At 38.6% G+C, this 12037-nt stretch overlaps 1 protein-coding gene across 3 annotated transcripts in view; it reads left to right on the top strand.

The window, feature by feature from the left end:
- Positions 1–12037, top strand: part of LOC124794860 — a 251714-nt gene that overhangs the window by 69937 nt on the left and 169740 nt on the right. For 2 of the 3 annotated variants that reach the window (XM_047258530.1, XM_047258532.1), the window contains exon 4: positions 758–891. The exons of the other annotated variant lie outside the window; for it this stretch is intronic. In XM_047258530.1, the coding sequence (XP_047114486.1) occupies positions 758–891 (134 nt within the window). The remainder of the gene's footprint in view (positions 1–757; positions 892–12037) is intronic. 3 annotated transcript variants of the gene reach the window in all.

Consider the following 12037-nt stretch of genomic DNA (forward strand, 5'->3'; position numbering starts at 1 on the left):
TGGCTTTCAAATGTAACCTTACCAGCTGTGCTTTTTGTACCAACATTTCTGAATGCAGCACTTCTGGGACTTTGGGTAACATTGCAGTGACTGCATTCACTTGCTTTTGTGAACATTTCAAGAAAAGTCATCAAGCTAGGTGCACAAACACACTCAGCTGAGCTCTACAGCATATACTCTGTTAATTATATCTTACATCAGTGTTAAGCTGGAGCTGGTGGATCACTTCTGTAGAATAAGTCACTGAGTCTGTATCACTCATTACAAAGTTTTTTTTATCTTTATAAGAGCATAAGAGGCTGTACAAATGGTAGCAGATTGTTTATGTACTGTCAGCTGTCAAGAGTTTCACACATTCACTTGCAAATAATTAGAAATTATCATTTGTCTTTTAAGTACTACTTTCGTTAAGAAAATGATTTTTGCTTTTCCTCCTGGATGTTAGATAATGCCTTCTCTCAGCAAATTTTCTATCATTGGTTCATTTGACATGATTTTGTTTTTAACTGATATTTTCTCATGATCTTGTACATTAGAGTTTCTTACTAAAAGTGAAGCAGCAGCCAGTTGAATTTGTACACATCTAATAACTGATGCCGTACACCATTAAAAGCTTGAAATTGTAAGTTAGTTGTTGTAATGTGTAATGAGTGAAGAAACATTTAAATGGTCATAGTTATCGCTTCATTTTAATAATCCTTGGTTTTGCATGTTGGTAGGTAATAGATTTTTTTAACTCGTTGTCCTCTGCCTTTAGGATTAATGGACAGAAGAGAAGGTACATAGCCTATAAGACACAACCTTTGGACGTTCGACTGGGGAACTATTTGTTTCGTCAAACGAATGGTGAAACCTGTTCTTTAGTAGGAGAGCTGTATGATCCATCAAATAGTATGTAATTTTTAAATTTACTCTAGATTGTTTATTTTATGTGTGGTGTGCTCACGTACTTTAAAGAATATGTGAAAAGATTATGAATGTTATCTCAGTACACTGGTATGTGGACTGGTTAAGGAAAATGAGGCTGGCTTTGATCCTCCTCTAGTTTCGTTGATAGTTACTTATCTGTATTTAGCAACTGTAAAAATAGTAGGCTTTGTGTATATCATCCAAAGACAATAAGCTGCTATGCATTTGGTTGCCAGTCATGCTGTATGTTGTGCATGTTCCTTTCATTGGAATAAAAGAATATGGAAGCAGGACAAGTGAATAACTGTAGGGTGATAAAATTCTGTTTTATTTGAAGCGTATTATGTCAGAAATATACGAAAGCTGCGGCAAGTGTTCATTTAAGATTCACTACATTGTGTGGCAGTATTTACATTCTCAGCTCTTTCAAAGAAGGGTAGGTTTTGTGGTTATCATGAAAGCTAACTTTAACACTGTTGCTGTTACAATCCCCAGTGATAAGCAAGTGACATCGCCCAGAATCAGTAAGTTGTCACTTGTACATGACATCCGTATGGCCCATGTCAAAATTTGATACAATGCTTGTGACACATATATTCCCCCTGTCAGAGGTGAGATTCACAGGGTTTATACACTCTGGGACAACAGGGAAATCCGGGAAAAACCTGGGAATTTTTTAGAATTCCAGGAATTTTTCATTGTTTTAATCTTCAGTTAAATTTTTGTAATTTTGACTGGGAAGAACTGATAAACAGCAAAATGTGTCAAATGCTTAAGGATGAACTGTTTACATTAAGTTTGTTTGAGTAAGTGCCTGGACTCACGTGCATGTACAGTTGAGTTGCATATAGCCAGTACCTTCTCTCACATCGGCTAACTGAAGTGTGACTGTTAGCTGTATCAGCAGTAGCAACAAGCAGCCAGATGCTATCCTGAAGAATTTTTCTGGCGCGCTGAAGCTGCCAGATTGGTGCATGCACATAGCAGTCTGGGTTGTAGTGGTGAGGGGGCTGGTCTCCACATAAGCCGTATTTACATTTAGTGATTTTGCTGTTTCCTCTTCCTTTACACTACTCACGTCAAATGAAAACAAAACGGATTTCTGTGGTTGAAAACTATCAAGTGAATTAAAATGCATTCACATGATCGCAGAAGGCTAACATATGTTATTAGTTTCAGTTTTTTTATTTTATTTTATTTCATTGTTTTTGGCAATCAATCAACTTGCAGAACAGTGAAGTTTTTTTTTGTCGGTGTGCTCAATAAATGTGGCTTTTAATAATCTTTTTCCCCAGAGGCAGTCAGTTTATTAGAAACAAAGTGTTTCATTCCACACTATTGGCTAGTTTCAACTTTTCACTGAATTTCCGGCGCGTATTTGTATCTTCTGGCATGTATGGCATTATGCCATAATAAAGAACCAAACATGAGGCAAGAGGTAATGCAGTACTGATACGCCAAGAAAATTTGCATCCCGAAAACCACACTAAAACGCTTAATATCAGGTTGGGGACTACTTCATTGTAAATCTGGAACTGTGAATGTGCACTTTAAGCCGAATTTTAATATGGTGTACGAAATTTCATTGCTCTCGGAGTATCTTATTTCTTTTATGACCTCATGTAAGATCCCTAATACTATATAGGTATGAACATAAGGGCTTCCTGTGCCATCATAGCTGCCCACGCACAATAACACCTGTTTTCTGGCGGTCTCTGGCAACTGCTGAAACGAAACTATTTCTAACAGGTCACAGGAATATTGCGAATGGTGCTTTGAAAAGTGTTAGTTTCAAAATAAATTTTCTTTTTCGCAAAATGAATTATGTTATGTGTGTGAGTGTGCAATGAATTCCTTAAATCACAGAGTGTTTGACACTGATTTAAAACTCAACACATCGAAGACTAGCCACTTAAAAGAATTTCGAGCCAAGAAGACCAGACATTGTCATTATTTTAAATTTTACTGACACATTTGTGTGATGTACCTGAAAGAATAACACTGGCAAAAAAGACCAGTACTGTTTGTGAAAGCTTAACCTTTCTTGTAGCTGCACTATGTACATTAATTTAAACTATTAACTATTCCTATTTGTGTGTTCGTACTACTTAAGAGTGATGTTGCTATTGGCTGATTACGTCACATGTCCTATGCTCTAAATATCTGCTGTCATTGCCTGTTGAGATCACGTGATAAGAGCTAAGATTGGCTTACAAAAGCACATTTCAAACTCGATTTCAATGCTTCGGAAACTAATGTGCTGTTTGAAATCTATGCTTTTGTAATACAAATACAAAAATATGCAGTGTATTGTAGTATGAAAATATACAGCATAAATGGTGGTGCAATCGCAGATCTTAACAAAACTTTTTTTTTTTTTACGAGTTTTTTTCATTCTCTGAAGTTCCACGCTAGCGTCTAAACTTCTACCATTCAAAGAATTGATATTTTTACAGCTCCAAGGGAAAGTATGTTGTCACTTATCATGGAAAAAGTGTGTTTTTCACCTTGGAAGAAGTGTATTTTCACGTGGGGAAAAGTTGCATTTTTAACTGGGAAATCCGGGAATTTTCTTGTCCGCATATACACCCTGGATTCAGATGCACTTTGTTTAAGAGCTTAAAAGTCAGATTCGATAAAGGGATGGTGATTGCAAATAAATGTGATAAAGATAATTTGTTTGATGACTGGCACAAACATTGTAACACCAACAGAAGAGAGCTCTTGTGGGGAAGATCGTGCAAACATTGAAGCACAGTAATAAAAGCTGTAAAAATAAAATAAAAAAGTCTGTTTCAGTATTTGTGGATAAGCCGTATATAAATTGTATGTACCCTATTCGATGATGCAGGAGATAATTATATACCAACTCTTTGTTGTCAAAAGTAAACATAATGTGTCAAAAGACAGATGTGTCCAATATGCCACCAAGCACTTCCGCCTGCATTGTCTGTATGGAAACCATTCTCCTTTGAAAATTATTTAAATAATGAAATTTCTCTTTGTAAAATTTGTTTTTTATATGGCACCGGACAAAATTCAAAATGTAGTACTCATTATTTTCATGTCGGGTCACCACAGGTCCTACCCTGCCAAAATCTTGTACAAGTTACTGTCAAGCATGTTCGTATTTCCAAGCAGGAATGCTGTGTTGTGATATCTGTTGCAGGACATTTTGTGTTCAGCTTTTGCACAGCACGGCTTCTAGTGTGAAATGAAGGCCACAGCACAACAGCATTGACTTTTTTTTTAGAGCTGGCTAGCTTAGCAGATTCAAATATAAATGCATTAGTAAAGTGGGTACTTAACCATAATGGTCAAATATTGACAATAAAAGATATCAGCTGGCCAGAATGAAATAATTAAAGTAAAGTACTGTGTAACAGAATTGTAATAAATGACTCAGTCACTGTGTTTAGAGATAACTTAAAGCAGGAACACACTGTGCAGACTTTTACAAAGCAAGAATGGAGGGATTCTGGGTATAAAATACCATGTGCCAGAAGAGTGAAATCTACCCGATTCCATGTAGTAAGCAAGAGTGAAAACTCCATTAACATAATCATTGCTTGGTACTTTAATTATAAGTAAAACACTTGAACACTACAGTAAGTCAGTAAGAAATAAATTTACTCAGACAATACGGCAAAAACATTATGAAATATTATTGAACAAGAGACACAAATAAAAATAGCAAGACTTGTGAATCTGCGTTACCAGACAACAGCTGTATCAAAATATGTAACACATTGAACTCATTGGTTATCAAATTCATTGAGCAGTACCGTACCATGGCAGCAAACATTGTGCCTGCTAACAGCAACTGTTACCAAATGTAACATCTTGAAGTGTTGGGTATTCTGCTAGATATTAGCATTGTTCTTGCATATTTTGACAGCATGACTTGTTATCTTCATTAGGTGGTACCTGAGACTGCTAATCGAGTGGAATGGGTCTAGTATTTATACCTAAGCTCTTCCCTTCTCCTTCAACAGTTTCAGGCATTCCGTCTGTAGTCTGCTCCCCTTAGCAGCGTTTTTGGGTGTTCCCTCTTGAGCCCGATGTGCCAGGCCGAGTACTGGCGTTTTTTCTTTGGTTCCATGCACCTGTCTGCACGCAGGCATTCCATTTTTGGCCCATTACAGTTCTCGGTGTTTGCTTTACGATCCACTCCCGCTGGAAATACCCTGTGGTATTCCATCTTCAGTCCGGTGCACCTGGTGCTGTATCTGGGTCTCATTTTGCATATCCATACCCTCACTTCCTCATTTGAGGAGTTCTGCTGCCACCCCTATTGCATTTTCAGCAACTCCAGTGCAGGATCCCAAGCTCTACTGAGTTGGTTTCCAGCATCCCGATTCATGAGGTTTTCTGTCATCCCTGTCTCTGTAGACTCTCTTAGAACACTACTGCAGTATGCGGGAGTCTGTGCTAAGACCCTTGTTTCATTATAGTTTGTGGAATGATTGAGTTCCAGAAAGTGTTCAGCAATGGCTGATTTTGTTGCCTGTCTTAGTCGGGTGTGCCTCTGATATTCTTTGCTTCTGATGCCCACTGTCCTAGTTGTTTGGCCAATGTACAAAATGTCACATTGGCAATCTATGTTATAAATTCCTGGTTTTGTAGTCTCAGGTCATCTTTCACATTTCCCAGTAGCCCTCTTATGTTGGTAGGTGACTGAACATACGTTAATGTCATGCTTCCTTAGAATCCTGCTGATTTTGGCAGAAATAGATCCCGCATAGGGAAATTACACCACAGTGTTTGCCTCACCTTGCCCTTCTTCTAGATCATGTGGCAGAGTGGCTGACTGAAGGGCCTTCTGAATCTGTTTGACTGTGTACCCATTCTTGCAGAACACGATGGTAGATGCTCTATTTCCACTACCAGACTATCTGGATCTGACAAGTTGTATGCCCTGTGGACTATTGACTTCAGAATTCCATTCTTCTGAACTAGGTGGTGACAGCTGCTGGTTTGCAGGTAGAAATTGTTTCCGTAAGTTTGCAATACGCTCTTGCCAAACAGTCCATGTGCTCTTGTTTTGAGCAGTATAAGTACATCCAGAAATAGCAGATGGCCATCGTTTTCCAGTTCCATGGTGAATTTAATATTTGAGTGGAGTTTTTTAAATTGTTCCAGAAACTCACTGAGCCTATCACTCCTTATGAGGTCGATCACAATGCTAACATCCACATACTTGAAGAAGCATGTCAGTACATCTTCTCCCTGTAGAGCTGCTTGATGGTGGCTAAAACACTATCAGGAGCAGACTGCAGACAGAGCACCTGGAACCTGATAGTGGAGAGGGAAGAGTGTAGATGTAAATACTGGACCTGTTTCACTTGACGAAAAGTCTCAGGTAGCACCTGACAAACATAACAATCCACATTGTCAAAATATCATACAAGAACTGTGCTGATATCTGGCAGAATACCTGACACCTCAAGATGTCAACAGATTGACTGGGTAGTCTGTTCTGGATTGTTGTTTGTTTCTATATTAACTTTGTTATTAAAAAAGCCTTCAGCCTTTTATCATACATCGTTACCTGTTTGTTAAATCTTTTTTACTGCTTTGAGCTCTTTGTTGCTAAAATCACACTAGTATCCAGTAGTCAGGAAAAGTGAACAGTGGACTGGGAGAGGTGAACAATATTCCTTAGTGAAGTGGTATAGTGCCACCTATTTAGAGATCAAAGAGTAGCTGTTTCGAGACTTTGGTGGTGGTTCTAAGACACAGAAACTGTTCATCAAAGTGCAATACAAGGTTGATAAAAGAATACCCCATCACAGCATCGTTAATGTCTTACCTTAAATGTTTCTCAAAATCTAGTGATGACTGCAGTACAGTTTTCTGCAGAGCTTTAGCTACACACTGAAGTTTGTGAGATTACAGTATGATTTTTTTGTGACCATGTGTTACGTGCTGCAAGACATCAGCTCTTCTTCATATTCAGAAGGCACTTAAACTCTTGAGGAAACCAGTTACTGTCCATATTCTTTGCATAAATTAATTTCTAGGTTCTATCAAAATGTTTTGCTATTTTCATGTAGTATCACACCATAGTGCATGACGGCTTTTGGTACACAAGTTACACTTCGGAATTGTTTCCAATTTATCCAAGATACTGCAACACAGTTACAGTGACAGTGTGAGATTACAAAATGTGTACCAATGTGTAGTTTGTAACAAGAAAATTTGTGCAAAAGTACAAATCCTGAATTTAAACAAGGGGTCAGTTGTTCTTATCTCACATTGTGACCATATGTTCTTGTTGGGAATAACCCAAACATAGGCCACAAGTGATTATGATAGTATTAAAATCAGTTTTAACATCTCATCTAATGATGATTCACTTCTTTGTTCCACAAAATCAACAAAATATATCCTCCAGTTGATCAATAAAATTTCAAATAATTGCTATTGTTGACTTTTACACTTTCAGAACCACCAACTTTTGTGTTTTCCAGTTTCATTAGTGTAATAACTAGTGTTCCAAGAGATTTCATTGTAATAATTCTTTTGTGCATACAATTATTCTGTATTTTTATTATTACTTCTAATATATATTCTATTCAACAGAGATTCCAAAATAAAGTTGTTGACTGTAAGTTTACAACAAAGATTTAGTACGCATCCCACTAAAATAATTGCTCAGTGCTGATGTATCTTGTTGATGTGCAATTCTTTTTATATTGGGCTCTTGCATTTTGCAGCCTTTCTCTTTAATTTAGTAATTTCTCACAAAAATATGGACTGAAACCAATGAGAAAATATTACAATTATGTTTTTACAATCTACATAAATTCTTATTTTGATCTTGCAGTCCACATCTTTGAAAAACTTTTATTCCAGTTGCTTCTATTCTCAGTGATACCTGCAGATTCTAATATCTGTCCTGCACAGCTGACATTTCAAAAATGGATTCATCTGTTCAGTTGGGTATCTGTGTACCGCCTACTTTACTGTTATCGCATTTGTTTCTAGTACAGCTGTCACAAGCAACACTTGGTTGACAGAGTGTGCAGCCATGACATTTAGTGCTATTGTTCAGCAGCTAGTTTGCTCATAGGTGTTCTTTTGTACCAGAGTCTCATTGTATCTTACACTGATCAGCCAGAACATTATGACCACCTACCAATGGCCAGTATGTCCACCTTTGGCACAGATAATAGTGGCAACGCATCATGGCATGGAAGCAGTGAGGCCTTGGTAGGTCACTGTAGGGAGTTGGCACCACATCTGCACACACGTTTCACCTAATTCCTATAAATTGCAGGGAGGAAGGTTGATGAGCTCTTAAGCCATGTTCAGTCATATCACAGATGTGCAGATCTGGCAAGTTGGGGGGCCAGCACATGATTTGGAACTTGGCACTGTGTTCCTCGAATCACTCCATCACACTCCTGGCCTTGTGACATGGTGCATTATCTTGTTGAAAAACGCCGTTGTGGTCAGGAAACATGATCGCCTTGAAGTGGTCTGAAACCAGTGTACAATACTCCTTGGATATCGTGGTGCCTGGCACGGGCTTCACTGGACCCATGGCTGCCCACATGAATGTTCCCTAGAGCATAATGGAGCCGTTGTCAGATTGCATCTTCCCCAAGCACAGATGTCAAGCAGCTGTTTCCCTGGAAGACAACAAATTCCCACCCTTCCTTTGTCATGAAGAAGAAGATATCAGGATTCATCAGACAGTGCAACACTGTGCCACTGCACCAATGTCCAGTGCCAATGGTCACATACCCATTTCAGTCGTAGTTACTGATGTCGTGGCGTTAACATTGGCAAGGGTCGTCGGCTGCGGACACCCATTGTTAAGAGTGTTAGGTGGGCTGTGTGTTCACACACACAGGCACTCTCCCTAGCATTAAAGTCTGATCGTAGTTCTGCCACACTTCACTCACTGCCTATCCTGTTTTACCAATCTACCCAGTCTACAATGTCAGACATCTGTAATGGGGAGGGGGGGAGGGGGCGCCCATCCCCATAATGCCTGGACATGGTTTCATCACATGTTGAAGACACTCACCAAGGCACTACTTAAACAACCAGCAAATCATGCTGCTTCTGAAATGCTCGTGCAGAGCTTCCGGGCCATCAGAATCTGCCCTTGGTCAAACTCGGATAGATGGCACACCTTCCCCATTCTACACATGGACAGCACACTTACTGATACTACATGCACCATGAGTGTGTCTAGCAGTCATTTCTTGCCAGGTGATGCTATTGCCTGGATGGGTTTATATCATTAGAAGGTCGGTGATCATAATGTTCTGGCTGATCACTGTACATATTGCAAACAGGGTTTATGCTAATGCTTGTGTACTCATTCTGTATGTTCTGCTGCACAATTTACCTATTTTTTTTCTCTTGTTATCAAAATTATCATCCTTTTGCAGATGGAAATATTTCCTCATACTCCGGTCGTTAAAAACCTTCTTTGTGAGATTGTTCCCTCCCACCTGCTAGTTCACTCCAGTTTAATTCAGTATCATTCATATAACCACATTTTTGTTGTTTGACTCAACTTTGTCTCCTTAACTCTCGTCTTGTTGTGGACAACTTCCAATTTGTGTTCTTTTTCCTGCAGGGTTACCGCTAACAGTATAGCAAGAGAGGTAATTCTTACTTCTGCCTCTCATTTTGCCATGTTGAGAATACATAAGCTACTTCAGTGGGTAATGTTCTAATGATGCAAAGAATGGTGGTATGGTTTCAAATTTTAAATGTCGTTATTGGGGGGTACAGCGTAAAATGCCCAAGGGAATGGTCTTGTCAAAACTTGCTCTAGTGGTTTCACTTGTACTTTACATCATGTTAAAGGAGGTCACTTCTTAAATGTAGGAAAATATAAGTAGCAGTCTATCTTAATGATAACACACTAAATTGCAGACAGGTATAATTAAGACACTTGCACATAAACTTTTGGTCTCAGCCTTCATCATAAAAAGCGAAACCACTCATTCACACAAGCAAATGCACCTCACGCACACATGACCAACAACTCCAGTACCTCAGGCCAGAGCTGGTACGAGCTGCTTATGTGCAAGTGTGTTTTAATTGTGCCTGTCTGCAGCTTAGCATTTTTTTTACTGTAAGTACCAATCTATCTTTTCCTATATGATTGATATTTCTACCTGGAATTTCTAGTGTTTGAAAGTCACTTCTTGGATTGATCTGTGCAACAAAGCAATGGATGTCTTAGGATATCACTAGGTATTATTATTTTGTCAAATATAATATTGTTGATTAGCAGCAATGTTGTTGTCAGCACAGGGCTGTTTGAAGACGAATATCACTTCAAGGCTTAATTATACATCCTACCTGACCATAACTTGTTTACCTTTATTTGTGTTTTGTGATGGGGGAAAACATAACTGACTTTGCAAATGTTAGAGTCAAATATAAATACAAGTGAAGGGCATAGTGGAATAATGAGGTGTCTTTCAGTTTAGTAAAAATTGAACTAGTTATATATTACGTGAGCTGGGACCATGTGACATCAGTTTTTTGAACTATCAGAGTGTAGGATAGTTCCATATCAATGCTAAATTGGTTGGATAACAGCCTCAAACTTCTCTCTGATGCCTGAGTTCTGATGGCTAATTGATTACCTAATCAACCAATGGATGAGCAGCCTTATACTTTGGTTTTATAATCGACATGACTGATAAAGAAAGAGAGAGATTTGTTATACGTGATGAAAATACAGGGTGTGCATAAAGTCTGCGAACTTCAATTATTTATTGCACAAGAACTAAACATTGTACAGATGTCACACATATTGCACTTTGAAGATAAACTCTGAGAGTTTTTTTATAAACATTCAATATGCGAACCATGAGTGAGCCGGCAGACATCAATATGGTAATTGAATTCTTGCGATACTCACACTGAGATGTCTGCTTCTCTTTGCCTGGCATAAGCAACCTGTCATCACAAATTTGTTGTGCCAGTGGTAAATTGTCTTCCTTGTGGGTGGCTTCATACCGTACTTGGTTCCAAACATCCCTTGAACAGCTGTAGCACACTTGTTTTTGTTGAACTCCAACACACAAAAAGCTTGCTCCGCACCTGATCTCGCCATGTTTGCGACTAGCTCTGACTACTGGCAAATTACCAAACTACGCTGTGACGGTATACATGAAAAGAAACTTTCAAGGTTTCTCTACAGAATGACATATGTATGATATCTCTACAATGTTTGGTTCTTGTGCAATAAATAATTGAAAGTGTTCCTGGACTTTATGTACACCTTGTATAGACATTAAAGGCAAAAAGAGAAAGAGAAATCCAGAAAGGTGGAAAGATAATAGGAGGAAGAATTCAAATAATTGTGGAAACACCTTGTTTATAGTGATTCTTGTGTGGGGGAACGTAGAATGTATATTTTTGGTACCAACCATACCTATTTGCCTTGTTATGCAAATTTGGCATCACTGAAAAGTTGAAGCAACATACATGATACATTTACATCCCACAAAAAGGGGCAAATGGGATCTGAAATGCAAGGAAAAACAAACTATTCTTTATAGTGAAAAAGTAGAAATAGAATTTTGTTAGTTTAACACTGTTTAAAAAAAACTAACAAAAAGAAATACAAATCCTTCTGCCATAAGTGTAGGCTTCCAAAAAGCATGTGTTCTAAGGTTCCAGGGAGGACATTAAGTGACATGTGCAGTTCACATATAGTGATACAGCCCACTATACTGCCACAAGTCTGCAAAGGACAAACATAAGGCACCGAAACTAAATGACACAGTTCTGGAACCTAAATCTCCTAATAGTTAGTCCATCAAGGCTGCTAAACTGAGCGATATAAAGTCAGTGTTGAAGTTTGTACTTCCCAAACAATAATAATAATAATAAACCCCATGGAGGCCCGGGAAAAGAATAGGCCTCCGGTATGTTCTGCCAGTCGTAAAAGGCGACGAAAAGAACAAACCACTAATAGGGCTAACCCCCCTTTTAGTGTGATTAGTTGGTTCAGGACAGAACTAAAGAAGCCTCGGACAAGCGCCATCATGGTCGGGGACGACGCTTGAACCCTATGCCCGCCCACAATGGTAACGACACTGCTAGCCAACTGGAAAATGATTTAAATGCAAATAGAGGTGTT

The sequence above is a fragment of the Schistocerca piceifrons genome, chromosome 4 (assembly GCF_021461385.2).
Source record: "Schistocerca piceifrons isolate TAMUIC-IGC-003096 chromosome 4, iqSchPice1.1, whole genome shotgun sequence".
NCBI lineage: Eukaryota > Metazoa > Arthropoda > Insecta > Orthoptera > Acrididae > Schistocerca > Schistocerca piceifrons.